This window comes from Xenia sp. Carnegie-2017, unplaced genomic scaffold (genome assembly GCF_021976095.1).
Source record: "Xenia sp. Carnegie-2017 unplaced genomic scaffold, XeniaSp_v1 HiC_scaffold_13, whole genome shotgun sequence".
NCBI classification, from domain to species: Eukaryota; Metazoa; Cnidaria; class Anthozoa; order Malacalcyonacea; family Xeniidae; genus Xenia; species Xenia sp. Carnegie-2017.
In genome coordinates this window covers 10,644,414-10,664,673 of record NW_025813436.1, presented here as the reverse complement: position 1 = coordinate 10,664,673, position 20,260 = coordinate 10,644,414, and the positions used below count along the sequence as shown (strand labels likewise).

Below are 20,260 nucleotides of genomic sequence, written 5' to 3'. Positions count from 1 at the left end.
ATTTTATTTGCCAACTGTTGGAATTAATCCCTTCAATTAATCCCGCTACGTAAATTCTAAAGGATTAACTACCATTATTAATTTCTTAATGAGAAATCTATTGTTCTAGGTTCTCACGGTCAGTGAGCACTAAAATATTTGCCTGATGGGAGTAAAGAAGACGGGATGGCTACGATACTAGAACCATTATTTTCTTGAAAACCTTATTCGTTGAAAACATTTAAAACGGTTAGCACTATTTTCCACCCAGCAAACCGCCCTTTACTTTACACAATCGTTAATAAATTAAAGATGGCGGCTAATGGGAAAGAACCAAAAGCTAAAAGATAACCATGCATGCACTGGTGCTAGGTCGTTTTGAGATGGCGAGTAATTTTATATTTTTATAATACAGTTTTTAATATCAACATATGAAAATATTTACAGATAAATGTTGCAGTATAAATTTTCATGCAACCACCTTAAGTTATAAACTTATAATCCAGGCTGGAAAATATGTCGTTTTTCGACGATTGTGTAAAATATTATATAAAATATTATATTGTGTAAAATATTAGATTGTGTAAAATATTATATTGTGTAAAATATTATATTTCAAAGTAAAGGGCGGTTTGCTGGGTGGAAAATAGTGCTAACCTTATCTAAAACTTGCCTTAGGGGGCTGATCCAGAGCCCTCTATTAGTAAGAGTTGGGACATCTATTGTTATCCGTTTAGCTTACGTTGATTGGGCAATATTGATCACCTGATCAATTTCCGCCATTTTGGTTCCTAATAGAGGGCTCTGGGCTGATCACCAAAGCCGCCATGCTTTTACGTCACATTTTCCCGCGTTTTCCACCATATATAAATTGTGACCTTTAATTTGCCAGTCAGTAAATACAGGCAGGAAACGTTGAATTACTTGATCGACTTCACTATATTACCGCAGTTTTTATCATCATGCCTGGCATAGAAGAATGGCTTTCTAATCCACTGTTGATAGTTGATCAGAAACTCGGTAGGAGCCTTCGTTGTACGAGCGATTTGCTCGAGGCTGATAGTTTAATCATAACATCACGTCCATTTTCGTATTCATTTAATATAGATGAGAATCATGAGATCTTTGAGAAAAAAGTGCGAGAATATTTTGAGGAAAAAGTTAAGAGAAATGGCATACATAAAGTGTGTATAGTATTTATACCTTTACGTTATATTTAATTATAAAGTACTGAACATTAGAAGTACAACATTTGGCTCCCATTTAGTTTTATATTCAATATTTAGGTCCAGTCGTTGAATGATAAACCCTTGGATGAAATTATACCCAACACACTGGTGCGATTTCGTTGTATGATTCAAGATATGTTCGAGCCAGAGTATTATCTCGCTCGTTATGAAACCGTTAATACATTGGATGGGACAAAGGTATGTTGAAACAGACGGTGAATGGCAATGAAGTAAATTTGTCGTGAAAAGTACGTTAGTGTAAGCATGATCCGAACATAGAATATGCAGCTGTTGATTGATAACTTTAAACAAACATTCGACAGTTGAAACACGTATTTAGATAGTGTTTGTGTTCTGTACTTTTGTTTGCAATGTAGTTGTCATACCATTAGTGTGTCTTACAGGCCTGGATTAACCTCTCTGACAACCTAGGGCTTCATGGTGGATGCGCTTTCTTGCCTAATTTTATGTTTTCTAGAAAATTTCTATTGTAATACATGATGTACTATAAGATTAAACATTTTCAAGTGCATCTATAACTGCAAGTGCATCAAACAATTTAGGAAAGAAAAGATGCGACTTTTGTCATTCAATAACCACAACCAGTTCCTAAACACAAATTTCCCAATGGGATTTTGTAGATGAAAAAAGAGAAGTGATGCATTTTTGTAAGCCTGTCCTTTGACCCTTGTCATTTCTAGGTTGTTGAGCTGAATTCTTTGACAACAGTTTTTACTGCATTGTTGAACATTTTTTGCAGTTAAATATTCCCATTGGGATTAAAGCTAGCTTACAGTCCAATGTCATTGAGGTCTATAACTAGTTGTTGTTCAATACCATGAGCTTATTTTTATTATTGGCATTAGTTCCATAGATATCACTGGTGTCCTTTTTAGCTCTTTTGAGTGGGTGGCCTGGGGCTGGTATCTGATATGTTACCTTGACTTGAAGTTCTGGCATGTATCATATATTAAGCTTTGACCTTTTTAGGCCATGCATCTTGGTTACTATCGTGATGTCATCTTACAAAAGGTTAAAAATTTCTTTTATCTTTTATTTCAATGAAAAATTTAGCAATGCAATCAAACCTCAACTTTGTAAATGTTAATTTTCTTTGTAGCCTAATCATGAGGCAAACTTTAATTCTCCTGAAAATTTAACAAAATCAAGGAAGTGTTTCTATTGTGTTCCTATTCCTGGTGAAACAACATGGGCAAAAAGAGTATCCTTTCATGAATTGTCAATTCAAAACTGTTAGATGTATACCTTAAATACACCAAGCAAAACAACCCTATATTTCTTTTAAAAACTGCAATTGTATTTCTTTAACTTTTTTTATGCATATGCAAAATCTTCATGCAATGCTAAGATGTATTTTAATGACTCAAAATCTTCAGGGTCCATGAAGAGAGACATAGATGAGATGGAAGAGGATTTTTTTCTACATGGTGGTACGTATTATTCCACTAGTACATAATTCTTGAATGCATGTACCTATGTATGTTTCATTTTAATTTTGCCAACATTAAATATGAGTAATTAATTGAATATACGTAGCAATGAGCAGCAGTGAAAACAAGAAATCGAAAACAGAAAGTACTAATTCAGGTGAGAAGAATGTCAAGTCAGCTAAATATAATGTATTCACCCTGAACTTGTCCACCATGTCCATAAGTGAAAGATTAATTTCTTTTTTAAACATTAGGGAATATTGACAATCACCAGTTTGAACACAATCATCCATTACCTAATGAAAAAGGTCCTGTTTGTTTAGTCAAGGTAATTCACACATGTCTCTCTTACTACTCAATGTGTTCTTTTGATAAACAACAATTTCCATTTGTATCAAGGTGTATGGCCAATCAGAAATGGTTCGACTCAATGATGTTGTGGAATTCGTTGGCGTTTTGACTGTTGATCCAGAACTCACAAGATTTCCAAATCAAAGGTTTTTAGACTATTTGACGAAATGTATTTTGCAATACTTCGCTCTTGTAGGAAAGGAGAGGCGCATGTGTCCCCCCCCAACTTTTCAACTTTCCAAATTTTTTATCATGTGATTTATTTTCAACCAGTAGCTCAAGTGCTTCAACTTCAGACATCATTAATCCTGTGATGAACATTGACGATGACAATCCTCACTTACTTCCATCTTCCCTTGTTCCACGACTGCATGCCATCATTGGTTATAAACGACAGCATTCAAATCCTTGTCTACCATTTGCTCTATCAGACTTAGGTTTGATCATCAACATTGTTTAATTAACCTGTAGAGAGGCTCATTAAACTTGAACCGGATTCTCTAAAGTTACCTCCCTTTAGAACAACGATTATCCGAAGCTGCTCAAGTCAGAGAGAGATTATTGAATACATTCAAAGATATGTTATGTGGAGATCGTCTTGCTGCCGAGTACTTGCTATTACATCTTATTTCCACAATGTAGGTTTTTGATGATCTTTCTGTGCCATAGTATAGTTACTTCGTGAATAATGGTAGCGGTATGACGTTCACAACTCTAAACATCAAATAATGCAGAGCGTATAGTAGTCGATGTTGAACATATGAAAACATTCTGTGTTAATACCTGTATTACTTCATGGTATAATATACTTTCAATGTTGAACTGAAAAAAAGTATGTTTGGGGTTGGGATATATTCTTTGATACACGATGCAAACGTATGATTGTTTGTGTTTAGTTACTGTCGTGCTGATGTGTTGGCTATAGGAAAGTACACGTTGAACCTGTGGGGATGCCCAGAAGATACTGCTAGAGAATTGTATAAATTTATTGAACTATTTCTTACCAAAGTGCGTCGTTTTTCATCGAATTTTCTCCTTCATGGTCCATTGACCACTTCTGACTGTTCTATGTTTTCTATAGTGTAGTAAATTTCCTTTGAGCATTGAGAATTTGGACAACTCAAAGCTGGTACCGAAAAAAGACTACAAAAGCAACAGACTGATGACTGGAAAGCTTCAACTTAGCAACAGTATGTTTCAATTATTTTCTTAACAAGTACAGTATATTTCAGATATTTTTTAAACAACAGTGTATTGCAATTATTTATTAAACAGCAGTATGTTTCAAATATTTTCTAAACAACAGCATATTGCGATTAAACAACAGAATTTTTCATTTATGTTTTAAGTAACAGTATGTTTCAATTTTTTTTGAGCAACTGTTTGTTTCGATTATTTTTTAAGCCACGTTATTACACTAAGCACAGTTTTTAAAATGTTTTTAGACACACATCTAATAATCGATGAAACAGTTTTAGAGGAGGGAAGACTAAACGAAAACGGCAAGAATTTTAAATTGTATTCTGGTTTTAATTTTAGAGCATACATTTTCATGTTTAAGATATGACCACCCTAGTGTGTGCGTCATTGACTACAGGCAACAAAATAACGTTTGTTTAGGTACAGCAAATCTTAACGTCATAAATCACGTGATATTGTGGCAGAAACTTCCATATGATTTTGTATTTTACAAGACCGATTTCCTCACTAACTTGGTAAGGCAACGTGTTGTAGGATATTTACAATTCATCTTTAAACAAACTATTTGTATTCTTTAAGAATATTTTGATATTATCTGAAGGAAAGAGTCTACTAGAAGTAAGAAAATGAATTATTTTCATTTATGTCAGCTGTGACGTAGCTAATCATTTGACGTCTCCGACAACATTCTACACATTTTTCCAGGTAGATTCGTCTATTCGCTTGAACGTGGAATACCCGTCTCCTCCTTTCGAGGAATTTATAACAACTTTAGACGAGAATTTCATTACTTGCGTACGAAAATTCATTGGCTTAGCACAGCTCATTAACCACGAAATCACTGAAGACGTGCAAAAGGTAAAATAACTTGTCTCTTCAGGGGAAAAGTCGTTCATTTGCTATGTCTGTATTATTTTTCATTTGAAGTATCTTCAAAACGACTTCGTTGAAATGAGACAAAGACGTCCACAAGAAATGACCAGTGAAAGATTTCACTCTCTTCTTACTTTGGCAAGGTAGTGCAATTTATGAAATATTTGGGGAGGGGCTTGTCCCCAAGACACGAGATTTCCGTGAACATTCTAACCGGATCAAAAAAAAATCAAGAAGGCTTAAAGCGTATGTGGGGCGTGTATAACACAGACGTCTATCAAATCTTCATTATTTTATATGACAGTTACGGGGTATAGGTATGATTTGTAGTGTTTTGTTCAAGATTCTTAGTTTTTTAACCTTATTGTAGGGGACTCAAGCTCCTTTCTTCTCCTTGGTATATTCCACTGAATACAAATGATATGAAATTTGATCAATTTACTTCAAAGAAATTAGCTTATCATGTTTTTGTCGGAAACCAGCTATGCGTCGTAATCATTTAGTAAAACAGAAGAACTTCTGTGGATTCTAAGAAGTAATAACTGCCTCTTTGTTTCTTATTAAGACTAGTGGCAATAAGTTGTGGAAGAAAGAACATTACAGTAGAAGATTGGTCGAGAACGAAGCATTTGGAAGAATTAAGGATTAAAAGTATTAGCTAAAAACATAAAAAAACGAAACTTCTTTCTTACTTACTTTAGCCAAATAATAGAGAACGATATAGTTTGTTTTATAGTTTGAGCAATGGACGTTGTCTAGCAAGAGTAACGTCATTGTCTTACGTTTCTTTTTTTTTAAACCTTTCTTATTCTCATAACGAATGTTAAATACATGAATGTGATGCTCATGCAATGTGTAAAAGCGTATGATATCAAGAGGCAAATACACTAATTATTATTTTATTTTCATGACAAAACGGTGCAAAAACCTTTAAAGCATTATTACGAGAGCTGGCGAAATGTGTTGGCATTGACGTCATTTGACACAAATAAAGTCCTCTCTATTTCAAAAACTTCATACATGTAGAAGGAAAAATGAATAAAATGGGCTAAGCACTCAGTCGAACGAAGAAAATTCATGGGTAAAACACCACGTTGAATTTTGAAAATGGGTCAAACATTAATTTCAAGGAAGAAAATGGGTGAAACACTAATATAAACGAAGAAAATGTATTACAAACCAAGTTGAACAAGGGAAAGAAAATGGGTAAAAAACCAAATGAAGTGAAGAAAATGGGAAAACATCAAGTTGAATGATTAAAATGCTTATCGTAATAATAATATTAAAATTTTTTAGGTCTTTAGCTCAAGCATACATGTAAAGCCTTGAAATATTGAACACAAGTAGCTGAAATTTACTACTCCATTATTTCTTACGGCAAAAAATACAACCAAATCTTTATATAGTTTGATTCATCTTTCTTCGAGTGGATCGGGAATCCAACCCAATAACCATACAATCCTTACTGCAGGTCCCAGGCATGGCCACCCTTTTTTGTTATTCTTTAGAGTGATTCTCTAAAGATGAGGGAAACCGGCGTTTCGCCGGAGGAAAACCCTCGGACCTAGGATGTATATACTACCAAGATAAACTCAACTATAATTTTTATCTTTACATTATGATCTTTATACTTGGTTACGGTCTTAATTATATTTACAAAAATCAATTAGACTGTCTCTATTTTTACAAGGTTTTCTAAAAAAGTTTAACCAAAGCAGTATACACCCTTGTAAGACATTCTTCAAAAAAAAAAAACAAGCAAAAAAAAAAAATCCGGATCACAACGCCATTTTGAGCTGCGCTTTTCTAGCTCATGCGCATCCTTAGCTAACCCTGTCGATCAGTGGCATGAGATAAACGATTAGAGCATCTACCTATACTATCTAAGCTACAAAAAAAATTAAAACAAACCTTCCAACGATGAGACACCTGTAAAGCAACGTCACTAGTTAGTACCCGAGCCGAAAGGGAACCTAATGGATAGGGAACCGCCTCCCTGGGCCCTTATACTTTACCAAGCAGCGTTCCAGTTCCAGCCATCGGCAACCAATCCTTCTTGTGCCCAGCACTCGATCACCTAGGTACCAACTTGGCACCGTTTACAATTATTTCTACCTGAAAACTGCACTAAATGTATCCGATTAGTTCGCCACGCTATCAAATCATCTTCCATGCATCAAATTGTAGAAGATATTCTGTTTGATTTCGAGACGAGCTAAGCCGACACATGAAAAACATATAAACTACTATGATAAACCAGACAGATTTTCTTTCAAGTTAACTAACACTTGATTATTTAACTTGACATGCCACTGTTATAACATTGATTTTGCCGGCAAAAACAATGCCAGGGTTTCATGCTCCTATTCTGTTTTCTTGTTCATCAGAACACATAGACAGCTACTGCTATATTATATATATATTACTCATAATGATGCACATCACTCATTTGTTAAATACCATTTATAAAAATTTGGACTTAAATCTTTTCGTTTCCATTCATAAATTGAATAAACATCATTTGAAGTGCATGGTTCAAAATCTTAACAAATCAGTCGAAACGTGAAAATATCTAACCGAGCATGCATCATCTAGAGAAATATATCAGACATTTAATAATTTAGTTTAATTTAGTTTGCGTCATGCTGCTGCTGCTGCTCCGCCATTACGGACTTCGTGACGCCGAATATTGCGGTAGAACGCGAACCGAAATTTTTTGTGCAATCTGTAATTTTGTAGTTAATTACTTTTGTGCAATCTGTAATTTTGTAGTTAATTACTTTTGTGCAATCTGTAATTTTGTAGTTAATTATTTTTGTGCAATCTGTAATTTTGTAGTTAATTATTTTTGTGCAATGTGTAATTTTATACTTAATTTTTTTTATGCGATCTTTGATTTTGTACTTAATTCTTTTGTGCAATATATAATTTTGGGCTTAATTTTCTTTGTGCAAACTGTAATTTTATACTTAATTTTTTAATGCAATTTGTACTTTTGCCTTAATTTTATTGTGCAATCTGTAACTTTGTATGTAGTTTTTTTATGCAATCTGTAATTTTTGTACGTAATTTGTAATTTTGTGCGTGATTTTTATTGTGCAATCTCTAATTATTTGCGTATTTTTTTTCAAGTCATGCGATCTTTGATTTTGTGCGTATTTTTTTTGTGCAATCTTTAATTTTGTGCGTAATTTTGATTTTAGTTTACGATTCGAAATTTAGTTTTTGTACACGCCATTTTGCCTTTATCGGCTTTAGTTGTAGAAACTATGATACATACATATTTTTTATATTTTAAGAACTATAATACACACGACCAAAAACTCAAAAAAACCCATGCTTATTTCCTTGAGCTTATGATCGTGTATCCTGGTGATCAAGAAAAAAAACCAGCAAACGTTATTAGTGTTTCAAAATGATCAGACCACCTGACTTTTACGCTATTTTCCTATAAATACTGATATTCTTACATTGTCCGAGAGTGAAGAAAAAGCTTTCGGGCAATAAAGGAAATACCGTTATTTAAAGGCTCGTGCATGCACGGAAAAGCACTCTGTAGTGCTCAAACTATGATATAAAAGCAATAGAACAAAAAACACTAACAAAAATCTGAAGAACAACTAACATTGTATTTTAGAACTCTGCCAATGTTCTATCATCTTCCTGTTAATGTTGATCACCAGGATTTAAAAAAAACAACGTTAGAAACTATTGCACCTGAAATGACGTCCTAAATCTTCGATTTACGTAATCCTTAGTTGAAAGACCCAAGATTATCCACGACAACCATGACGTATAATCCTCGACAACCACGATGTTATCCAGTACAACCATGGTGTAACCCACGACAACCATATTGTTATCCAGTTAAACTCTGGTGTAACCCACGATAACTACAATGTAATCCATGACAACTATAATATAATCTACGACATGTAGATTAGTGGTATAAGCCAAGACAGTTATGATACAATCCACGATTACCATAACCAATGACAGCTAAGATGGATTGATATAGTTCACCAACAATGTATCCTTCCTTTAATGTAAAACATAGTATGAATCAAAAAGTAAAAACGTTTTACAAACTGACAAAATACAATTAAAACAGAAAATAAATAATCCTACTATCGAGTTTTACTAATATATTGTCAATCACGTATCACTTCCCGCAGTTGAGGAACGAAAAAAGGTGGAAAATATTTTCTTCCACACTTCTGGGAGCCATATTTTGGATGAGTGTGGCGGGTGGTGTAGGTTATATCAACCATTTAGTTGTTGCACCCGCACTGCTTAAAACGAGTGCCACCCGCCCATCCAGATGAATCACTACAGACATATATGTAATTTGGTATTCAAGACTGTTTTGTTTAGGCTACTCTGAGTAGCAACTAGGCCTTAAAATGGTAGGTGGCTAGTTGTTAGGACGAGTAAAAATGTCATGGTTCACAGCTGTGTGTGAGATTATATTTTTTAAATATCAGAGTAATTTTATATCATTTTGCTTGAAGAAAAAAGCTACAATTATTTTCCAAAAAATGCTATCATCCCGTTCTTGAAACATAACTCGCAGTAAATTTCAATTGTTTTTAGAATATGAAATTTTCTTAATGGTAGCAACTCTCAAAAAACTACCAACTTCCAATTTACAAGAAGACTTCAATACCTCAAGGCTTGTAGTTATAAACAGTCCACTGCTTCTCCAAAACGTTCAGCATTACTGGTGATGATTTTTTCGTTTAAGAAGTGAATTTTCTGAAATTAAAATATTTCAAAGCATTGTTACATATATTCACCTAAAACAAAATTTATCGATATGTTTGCTCATAAACAAATTTCAACGTATCAAGTAGAACTTACCGAAATATTTGAGGTATCCTGTGGTCACATGGTGTTAGACGACGTTTAGTCTTCATATAAATAGACTTTAGTTTAATCCTCGTAACTTTTTTGGAAGTTTCACGTTATGTTGCCAACTGATCGTGTTGTCGTGTTGGTTTTCTTTAGCGTTTCCATCATACAGTTCAATACAAATGTTACCCATCATTGGACGAGGCACATTGATCGTATTTGACATCCATCTTTCATTTTGTGCATACTGTAGCAGCATATTAGAAATTTACTTGTGCACATTTTGTCGTAAAATCATATGTAATTTGAAAACAATGGAAATGACAAACTTTATGAACTTAAGTTCTGTATGTAAGTAGTTATGGTCACGACATCTGCCTCAAGAAGCCTTCAGTAAAAACGTCACGCTAGGGTTAAAGTACGTGCAGTTTATTTACAAATATTGCATGTCATAGGGTTCTTGAAATGTTTGTTTTGCAGCATTTCATTTATTTTTCTTCAAAAGATTGCTTTGTCATTTTGTCTTGCATCATTTCATCTTTATTATTCTTTACAAGATTGATCTGTCATCTTTGTTGAGATTTTTTTGCATTTCTGATTTTCTTTCCTCTTTACTTCACATTTGACTGCCTGATCTAAATTTGTCTGACACTTTCCTTGTTTCACGACACTTGCACAAAGAGAAGATGCTGCACTTGAAATACAAAACCCAAACAACAAAAAAGACTTTGCTCCCAGGAATCGACGGCAACCCAAACAACAGAAAATGCTGGCACGCAAGAATTGACGGCAACCCAAACAACAGAAAATGCTGGCACGCAAGAATTGACGGCAACCCAAAACAACAGAAAATGCTGGCACGCAAGAATTGACGGCAACCCAAACAACGGAAAATGCTGGCACGCAAGATTGACGGTAACCCAAACAACGGAAAATGCTGGCACGCAAGAATTGACGGCAACCCAAACAACGGAAAATGCTGGCACGCAAGAATTGACGGCAACCCAAACAACGGAAAATGCTGGCACGCAAGAATTGACGGCAACCCAAACAACAGAAAATGCTGGCACGCAAGAATTGACGGCAACCCAAACAACAGAAAATGCTGGCACGCAAGAATCGACGGCAACCCAAACAACGGAAAATGCTGGCACGCAAGATTGACGGCAACCCAAACAACGGAAAATGCTGGCACGCAAGAATTGACGGCAACCCAAACAACGGAAAATGCTGGCACGCAAGATTGACGGCAACCCAAACAACGGAAAATGCTGGCACGCAAGAATTGACGGCAACCCAAACAACGGAAAATGCTGGCACGCAAGATTGACGGTAACCCAAACAACGGAAAATGCTGGCACGCAAGAATTGACGGCAACCCAAACAACGGAAAATGCTGGCACGCAAGATTGACGGCAACCCAAACAACGGAAAATGCTGGCACGCAAGATTGACGGCAACCCAAACAACGGAAAATGCTGGCACGCAAGAATTGACGGCAACCCAAACAACGGAAAATGCTGGCACGCAAGAATTGACGGCAACCCAAACAACGGAAAATGCTGGCACGCAAGAATTGACGGCAACCCGAACAACAGAAAATGCTGGCACGCAAGAATCGACGGCAACCCGAACAACAGAAAATGCTGGCACGCAAGAATCGACGGCAACCCAAACAACGGAAAATGCTGGCACGCAAGATTGACGGCAACCCGAACAACAGAAAATGCTGGCACGCAAGAATTAACGGCAACCCAAACAACAGAAAATGCTGGCACGCAAGAATTAACGGCAACCCAAACAACAGAAAATGCTGGCACGCAAGAATTGACGGCAACCCAAACAACGGAAAATGCTAGCACGCAAGAACTGACGGCAACCCAAACAACGGAAAATGCTGGCACGCAAGAATTGACGGCAACCCAAACAACTAAAAGACGCAGCACTCGTTCGGGAATTAAGTTAGCAAAGCCCTTACAGAACAGAATTTGTTGTGGTTGCAAGAATTAAGCAGACAGCCTCGAATGTTCTCTCCCAAACCATCTTATATCTCTTCCAATGACATCATTTGTTCAATCCACGTCATTAAGTTTACTGCGTTGTTAATTTTTTTCTATTGTCGATCACTAGCGTTTCTTGTTCCAAAACGGTCATTTCTTCATTTTCTTCCGCCACATGCAATGAGCTTTTTTCTTCATCTTTTTCTTGTAGACTGTTGGAGAACTTGTTCTTTTCAAAGTGTTACACTTTATTATACTATTATACCATGCAACTGACAGAAGTCTTATAGACTTCTCTTTTAATATTCATGAACATTTCTTTCATAGCAACTTTTATAAGTTACTGTTTTACATCTAATCGTAAAAGGGAATACTGGCGAAAGAAGGCTTCAAGCTGCTGATGTCTGAACCAACACTGAATTGTGTTTTATTTTCTCCATTATAATTTTTTTTGACATCTTATATATTGATTCTGATATAATTGTAACCTTAGACTATATCAATAATACTAGTGTTAAAAAATTTTATCATGCAAATTTTTCTAGTTTTCAAAACAGTTTCGAATTGTGCACAAGTATATCCCCCAAAATACTCTCAGTTTTATCATGTCTTTTGATTGAGTTTCCTATCAATTCAAGTTAACCAAAATGAGCACAGGGTGTTTTCATCTGTTTATATTCGTACATTATTACAATAGCGTCTTATAATTTTCGTTGCTTGCAACACATGAAAAAAAAATACTACCGAAAAACAAAGTAGCAAATCAAATCAAATATAAATAGCAACTCAGTCGACATTTCCTATACCTTAATTCTTCGATTTCATGCTCTTCCAGCTCTATTCATCTTTATTCGTTACATGATTTGTTGACATTTTGACTATAGCCTCGTCGATAGGAAACTTTTATGTTTATTTATTCCTCGAAAGTGAGCAAGATTAGCTTCTTATCCTACAAAATTCGCATTTTAATCACCCGTCGAGTATTAATGAAAGTATTTTACGACGGATTAATGTCAAAAATGAGTGAAAAATAGCGCGCTGGCGACAAAACTCGACATGCTAGTCGAGATTATTAAAGCCATGATAGCTATATAATTCATAAAAAGTTTTTTTTGGCGCAGAAGATGATTTGCCTTGCTCTTACTGTACAGTTTCCAATATCTTTTAAATGTAAAATCTGTCAAATTTTATACAAGCAACATTTGTTTTGAAGTGAAGATTTTTATTGGGTTGTAATTGACTTAATATTACATCAAAAATCTTTCATACAAAACTGGTAGAATTACCCAGATACGGAGTTGAAAAATCTTTTAAATGGCCCACGACATTGAAGCAAACAACATCTCTAAATTCGTTTTAAATCGTTGTCGTTAATTTTCCTAGTAAACCTGACGAGACTGAAAATTTTGATTCACCGATCAATGCGTTCAGAAACATTTGAAAAAAATTCTACAGAAGGATGTAACAGCCCGCCTTACAAACAAATTTATTTGCACCGTGAAAGTTTTTAGCTATATGTGTTCTTGTATAAGTTTCCTGCATCCGAAAAATTTTCGAGAATTTTCAGTGAAAACTGATTTTATAACATGAAGTTCAATAGTTCAGCTTTGCTTAATTGGTTCCCAGTGTTTTCCATCTTCACGCAGACGAAAGAAAAAGAGCGCGAAATTTTCAAAATGGCCTTTCAAAATTTTCAGTTTTCTCAAACATTTTCGGTATTTTTCTTCAAAAGAGCAGTTTTTGCCATAGAATATTGAATGTAGAAGTAAGAAATGTTCTTTCTGTTTATTTCTTTGCCATTCTGAAACTTTTAACTAAGAATTCTTTCATATTTTGCGTTGAAATGTGAACTCTGGCCGGTCGAGCAAGTTGGTCGTTGAAAAGATATAGATTCACAAATTCATGGTTTAAAGCAAGATATTCAGCAAAACTTCGTTTCCAAATATTCGAAAAACAAACAATAAGCACCACACTAAAGTAAAATTGAAAAACATCCACTGAAACATAACGAAATAGTCATTTTTTAACGTTTATGTCTTCGAGCAGACAAACGCACCGACAAAAATACGCCGTTATACGACGAATTGCATAAAACATATCGACAAAAACAATTCAGAATTCAAGTGATGCCTAAATAATACGTCAAACAATGATAAGCACTAACTTTTGTCAACATTTGAAGCACTTTTTTAAAAAAAATGAACAAAAATTTCACAAACCTTAGTTTCTTGTTCGAGTCCTGTCACATCTGGCAGACTGGTGACTGGCAGTATGTTAAATACTAAAGTTGACGTGAGCAAAGACCATTTGGTGGACTGATTTCATTGGTTGTTTTGATAGACTGAAAGCTGCTATTGGATGCACTTTTCTTGAGCTCTGCTCTGATTTGCCAAATTATAAATCAAGGGAGGACGATTCACTGGTTCAACCACTCACGAGAATTAACCTCCCCCCCCTGGAGAAACTCGAGTTTCTGAGAGTATCGCGCTGTTGCGGGACAACAAAATGTATTTGTTGAACGTTGGATTGTTTATGTATTTGAAAACGGTGTTGAACTTTGGTGTTTATAATTTCTGCCTCAGTAGAGAATAACAAAATGTTAACATGTTTTCTGTAGGAGATATAGTTTGGGCAAAATCCTCTATTCCTCGAGAGATTTTCTGGCCATCTATGGTAAGCGAAGACGACTGTAGACTTACCAGCTTATTTAATGTTCCAATTACAAATAGTAAATAGTTCAGTCAATAAATTCTAGGAATAAAAAAATTTCATCTTCCTTCCAAAGGTTGCTGAGTATGATGATGATATGAAAACAGGCAAACGCAAAGGCGAAGTTGTTGCATATGTCAGGTTCTTGGCAGAAGACACGTAGTACGTGAACTTGTTTATTTTGACATGAAAAATATATTTGAAAATATAACATTTCAACGCACTTTCAAGTCACTGGAATTAAAATTTTTGGAGCTCTTCATTAACTGAAGTATACAATTAATTTTTTTATTGTTTTTGTTGTTTGCTATATGCTAGAAACTGTTTTTTAGTGAAGCAATAAGGAAAGCCTCATGTGTAAAGATTTTCAATTGCCCAGAGAAAGTGAAGTTTCTTCAAAGAGGTCAAAGTTAGTACTGATGTAGTTTGTCTCAAGTCATTGTAAATATGTCAGTTATGATTATCTTACATAGTTTGAAGTATAGGTGTCATATTTTTTCTTTTGTTGCTACGCATTTAGGTTTGAAAAATCAAGCAAAGAGGCTTCTCTTCCTTTCAGCTCTTAGAGAAGCAAAAGGGCATCTGGGGAAAAGTAAGAATCCTGCTGAAAAAGTAGTGGAACTGAGATAAATAACCTTGAATTTAGTTTTGATTTAATTTTCTCTTGTAGAAAATCTGAGTAAAAAACAAGATAAATTGAATTCCAGGAGTTCGTTGTTTTTGTCCAAAAATTCTTCACCAATTATATCATCAAGTAGTTGCATGAAATCTTCAAGTCCTACCAAAATGAATGAAACTAATGGCCACAACCATATTAATATAGCCAATACAACACCAAAAGCATCAACTTCCGTAAATATTAAGAAGAAAAAGGGTGGAAGACCACCTGCACCAAAGAAGAGCAAGTCGCTGGATGCTTCCTCCTGTGATAAAAAACATGAAACTTATTCAGATATGAACAAAGATAAGAATTTGATGAGTGAAACCTGTGGGGAAAACGTTGACAATAGTGAATGTACAAAACTTGTATTATCTTGTGAGATAAGGTTACAGAACAGTTGTGCAGACTTTAAAGATTCAATTATGTCAAGTGCAGTGACAAACAACATGGCTGACCATGAAAATATTGCTGATGAGTCACTGGTGAATTCGAATGAAATCAGTGGTAATGATAATGATCTGTGTGTGTCTATCTTAAGACTTTCAAGCTTTTTCGAATAACTCTGACCATGCTGTCAAGTTTCTGAAATGATGCATTTTTTAAATATATCTCTACACAATTACAGTCAATAATTCAATAGGTTACACATATACCCAATTTCAATGATTTTCCAATCATTATTTGTATAGATGAGAAAAGCAGCTCTGATGATGATGATTTACTTCAACCAATAAGCTTGACCCCAGGTATGTAAAGATGGTCGACTTTAAACTTTTGATGTTTGTATTGCAGTCAGGGGAAAATGTACTAAATCAACACAAGCCAACCACTAAATGTCACGTTTATATTTCAGCTGCTACTAATCAGTTTTCACCCGGTGATGTTGTTTGGGTCTCTTATCGTAAAAGTCCATTTTGGCCTGCAGAGGTATCGTGTGTTATTGTTGTATGTGTAGAGAGTGTTTGTTCTCTAGTGATTTTTATTGTATGGTGTTCTTATTTGGCCCATTTCAACCAAACTAGAGACAGAATTTTGAGTAATCTGTCTCTTGTCATCAGTTGAACAACTTGGGTTAATTTGCCTTAGAAGATAATGTTTTCTCAACATTTTGAACAAAGTTTCTCTTATGTAACTTATGTAACTCTGATGACATTTCTTCAGCCATGTTTAATTTTAGGTTCTGAGAGCCGGTAAGAAGAAAAATTACTATTACATAAAATATCTACCGAAAACCAAGAGCAAAGGGTGAGAAGTGAATGATGGAAACAGACCATTTAGTGTTAATGTACACTCTCCTATGATTATGTATTTTTTATTAGCATGCAAGTACCAAAAAACAAAATGGTCTTGTTTTCGCAATCTCATGAAATCTATCAACAATATAGAGTAAGTTATAAAATTTATAGAAATTAGCAGGAAATGTTAATCTGTGTATCCTTTCTTCATCTATTCATTTGTAAATTACCGTACTTGAATTGAAGATTTATTGCTTGAAAGAGGTCGTATTTATGCAGTAAAATATATGTGTTCTTATAACGAATGCATACCGTCATTGTACGATATTCTCTTTGGGATTTTATGTAGAATCAAGAAGTAGATGAAATTCAGAGGAAGGAATTTGAATTAGCAGTTGAAGAGGCTGAAACCATATTAACTAAAGGTATGTGACGGTGTGTGCTATGGAAGTTTGTAAAATTAAAGTACAATAAATTAACGGTAAAATCTGAACATTATTTCAGTTTTTGAAAAAAATGGAACACAACGAACAGATGAAATTGAAAGTAAGTTGATTATTACCATGCACATTACCATGCACATTATCATGCACATTATCATATCCATTATCATGCACATTACCATGCGCATTACCATGCACATTATCATGCACATTACCATGCACACTACCATGCACATTATCATGCACATTACCATGCACATTACCATGCACATTACCATGCACATTACCATGCACATTACCATGCCCATTATCATGCACATTATCATGCGGAATCTTACATGAACGACTTCTATTCTTTACAAATTATTCTGAACTCAATGCAACGTTTTACTCTGATATCGACTTAGCGTATAGGTTTTGTATCCACACAACAGAGAGTATGGTTTACTATTTACACAAAAAAGAGTTTATGGCCTACTAATTGCACAACAAAGATTGCGGTTTTTATTAAGCGACAGAGACTATGGTTTGCTATTTGCACAAATGACTGAGATGGAGGTTTATTTTTTGCACACCGACAGAGATTTTTTTGCTACAGCCTATAAACGATATAGAGCAAGCGACTTCTCGTTAAGTGTGGAAATGTGTCTTCTACGAAAGTATCACTTACATAAATGCAACGTAGCCAAACTGTTAGCTTTATCGTTAAGAGTATCGTGATTCATTTCAGAGCAAATCCAGTATAAGTCAGCTTTAAAACGTCGTACCTAATATATTTGATTATAAATCTAAGTATATTGTATTGATGATAATATTTATTTCTAAGATATCCTTTGAAAATTTATTACTGTTGCTAGTATGATATTTACAGTGTTTTTTTAACGTGTTCTGTCTTAATCCGGATCTGCGACTTATTTGATCGTGAGTTCCTTTGAAAATTTATTACTGTTGCTAGTATGATATTTACAGTGTTTTTTTAACGTGTTCTGTCTTAATCCGGATCTGCGATTTATTTGATCGTGAGTTCCTTTGAAAATTTATTACTGTTGCTAGTATGATATTTACAGTGTTTTTTTCACGTGTTCTGTCTTAATCCGGATCTGCGATTTATTTGATCGTGAGTTCCTTTGAAAATTTATTACTGTTGCTAGTATGATATTGACAGTGTTTTTTTCACATGTTCTGTCTTAATCCGGATCTGCGACTGATTTGATCGTGATTTCGTGTTGTTCAAATCGTGTTTAAATGTCTCTGTGTTTCACGATCTTTATTTGTGTTTTGTGGCCTTTTTAAAGATGGCCAGGTTTCTCACGTCAGTGAAAAGAATGAACCAAACGAAGAGCAAGATAATTCAGATACATCTAAGAGAATGAGTGAAAAAGACATAGATCGGGCACATTCCCCAGAACGTTCTCCTCACAATTTGTTTGATGGAAATGGCAACGATGATTCAGACATGGACGATGAAACTGGTCAATCGTATAGGACATGTTTGAGAAAACGAAAAAGGTATGAAAATATGTTTGTACGAAATCGCACGAAAGTTGAATTTATTATTCAAGACATATCAATTATAATTATTAATTGTGTTATTTACTTATGAATGCTGGTGAAATCTCCATTTTCAGGACATGTCCAAAGTATGCCAATATTTTGAACGATATGGAGCATTTTTGTAAGGTTTGTAATTGAACTAGACTGAAGTTTCATTTAGACGTGAAAGGCATGTATATGATTTTCTTATTCGTAAACGACAGCAAAGACTGCTTGACATCTATCATGAAAAAGTATATTCTTGGCGCCACAGGATCTTTAAATATGGATCGACAACAGAACGGAATAATTTACAGAAATCGTCGGGATTTGGTCCCGTGAAAGATGACGAGATGGTGAGACATTTAATCGCATAAACAACCTGCTAGTTCATTCCCGATACGTAAACGTGAAATGATTACTATTTTAATGATTCTATTTTTCTAATTGTGACAAAAAATGTTTCCATCGAAGGAGTGAAAGTTCGGGCTATCTACACTATTGTAGACATTTTGAATAATATAGGGCCTACCCCATCTCTAATCGCTAATTATAAGGCTTGAGCCGACGTAACTGCCAGTAAGCAACTCTACACTATCATTTTATGTACCGATATAAATTTTGTTGACATTTTTGTTCCAGTGTACCATGGTACTTTTTTGCAACTCACGTTTATGAAATTTTGCTAGTTTTTAGCACCTTGTTTCCAAGGCATGTATCTCGCATTATAAAAACCTTGCATGTTTTGATACTTTGTGTAAAAATGTATAGCATTGCTCATTATTCATTTCATAGAGATCTGTTGTTTTTGGCAGTCGGAAACACACACATAAATTCACATAGCAGGACCAAATTTTCAGGCTTTAATCTTGATTGAATTTACCGGAGAGTGAAGTTGTGAGTTTTTTGTCATTCTTTATCAATGATGCTGAGTTTTTTTTTTCAACTTCAGTGTGAAAAGATAACGAACCGAATTAAGTTTTGGTACGACACTGAAACCAAAGAAAAGTCGATTACATTTGATTATGTTTGGGGTGTTTGGTTGCCTGAGGTATTGTCAGTTTCAACGTCCAGAGAAAACTAGATGGACTAAATCACGTGATTTGTTTCAGGCTATAATCCATTACATACAGATGATCGAGAAGGAGTCACGTGAACGGGCCGAGGAGATATATTCGGATTACAGGCAACACACCGATGACGATGATGTTGAAGATGTCAAAAATTATTTAAAGAGAAAGAAAGTAGACGAGGCGACTAGAGAGGAGACCTTGCAAAGAGCGAAAAATCTCCTGACTTAAATGTTGTATTTTTCAATGAATTGTCGTGAAAAGCAGACGTGTTACCTGCATGAACATTTGTAGGATGATTACATTTGTAGGATGATAAGTCTCGGTCTGTTGAAATATTTGATAACTTCTCAACCCTGCAAGTTGGCGCAACTCTCTTTGTGTAATCAGCCTCTTCATCTACCAAGGATTGAAATTTGTGCGTGGAATGGATTTTCAAAGAACTTTCGTCATTTTTTAAATCAAAATTTCGCTGAATGCGTGTGATAACCTTTGTTATCCGTATTAATAACCATATCTTAACCAAAATTATCCTGGAAATTTTTTAGAATGTGAAAGTGTATGTCTTGAATGTGGAAGAATTAAAGATAATGAAGATTTCCTGTAATGTCATTGTGTTTTCGAATCTCATGGTCTGATCTCATGTCTATTGGATTGAGCGATTGGTTGAATTTT

The 20,260-nt window shown here is 34.8% G+C and overlaps 2 protein-coding genes across 7 annotated transcripts; both read left to right on the top strand.

Moving 5' to 3' along the window:
- The first annotated feature begins 829 nt into the window (after positions 1 to 829).
- Positions 830 to 5,930, top strand: LOC124459014 (mini-chromosome maintenance complex-binding protein-like). 2 transcript variants are annotated; one of them, XM_047008584.1, is made up of 19 exons: positions 830 to 999; positions 1,087 to 1,163; positions 1,266 to 1,406; positions 2,199 to 2,240; positions 2,329 to 2,430; positions 2,548 to 2,659; positions 2,766 to 2,816; positions 2,914 to 2,987; positions 3,059 to 3,156; positions 3,287 to 3,447; positions 3,531 to 3,648; positions 3,907 to 4,018; positions 4,092 to 4,200; positions 4,456 to 4,512; positions 4,631 to 4,725; positions 4,790 to 4,828; positions 4,916 to 5,068; positions 5,138 to 5,226; positions 5,649 to 5,930. In XM_047008584.1, the coding sequence occupies exons 1-19, from the start codon at positions 942 to 944 to the stop codon at positions 5,743 to 5,745; spliced, it is 1,785 nt and encodes a 594-aa protein (XP_046864540.1). In that variant the 5' UTR covers positions 830 to 941; the 3' UTR covers positions 5,746 to 5,930. The 2 variants fall into 2 exon arrangements, with proteins under 2 accessions (XP_046864540.1, XP_046864533.1); XM_047008577.1 differs by having other exon boundaries at positions 3,284 to 3,447.
- Positions 5,931 to 14,404: 8,474 nt separating this feature from the next.
- On the top strand, positions 14,405 to 20,192 carry LOC124458506. 5 transcript variants are annotated; one of them, XM_047008515.1, is made up of 17 exons: positions 14,405 to 14,481; positions 14,552 to 14,607; positions 14,720 to 14,805; positions 14,976 to 15,052; positions 15,164 to 15,235; positions 15,314 to 15,808; positions 15,994 to 16,050; positions 16,158 to 16,231; positions 16,482 to 16,549; positions 16,624 to 16,690; positions 16,889 to 16,964; positions 17,044 to 17,085; positions 18,278 to 18,491; positions 18,611 to 18,662; positions 18,740 to 18,871; positions 19,468 to 19,566; positions 19,628 to 20,192. In XM_047008515.1, exons 2-17 carry the CDS (start codon positions 14,605 to 14,607, stop codon positions 19,814 to 19,816), a joined length of 1,803 nt encoding a protein of 600 aa, XP_046864471.1. In that variant the 5' UTR covers positions 14,405 to 14,481; positions 14,552 to 14,604; the 3' UTR covers positions 19,817 to 20,192. The 5 variants fall into 5 exon arrangements, with proteins under 5 accessions (XP_046864471.1, XP_046864468.1, XP_046864461.1 ...); XM_047008512.1 differs by having other exon boundaries at positions 14,412 to 14,607; positions 14,976 to 15,046; XM_047008505.1 differs by having other exon boundaries at positions 14,413 to 14,607.
- The last annotated feature ends 68 nt before the right edge of the window (positions 20,193 to 20,260 follow it).

Bases quoted from the DNA above. Each gene is read 5' to 3' on its own strand.
- LOC124459014 (XM_047008577.1), top strand. From the start codon at position 942: ATGCCTGGCATAGAAGAATGGCTTTCTAATCCACTGTTGATAGTTGAT. The intron at 1,164-1,265 runs GTGTGTATAGTA...TTCAATATTTAG, and splicing joins AGAGAAATGGCATACATAAA to GTCCAGTCGTTGAATGATAA. The intron at 3,448-3,530 runs GTTTGATCATCA...ACCTCCCTTTAG, and splicing joins ATTTGCTCTATCAGACTTAG to AACAACGATTATCCGAAGCT.
- LOC124458506 (XM_047008505.1), top strand. From the start codon at position 14,539: ATGTTTTCTGTAGGAGATATAGTTTGGGCAAAATCCTCTATTCCTCGA. The intron at 15,236-15,313 runs GTAAGAATCCTG...TTTCTCTTGTAG, and splicing joins AAAAGGGCATCTGGGGAAAA to AAAATCTGAGTAAAAAACAA. The intron at 19,567-19,627 runs GTATTGTCAGTT...GATTTGTTTCAG, and splicing joins GGGGTGTTTGGTTGCCTGAG to GCTATAATCCATTACATACA.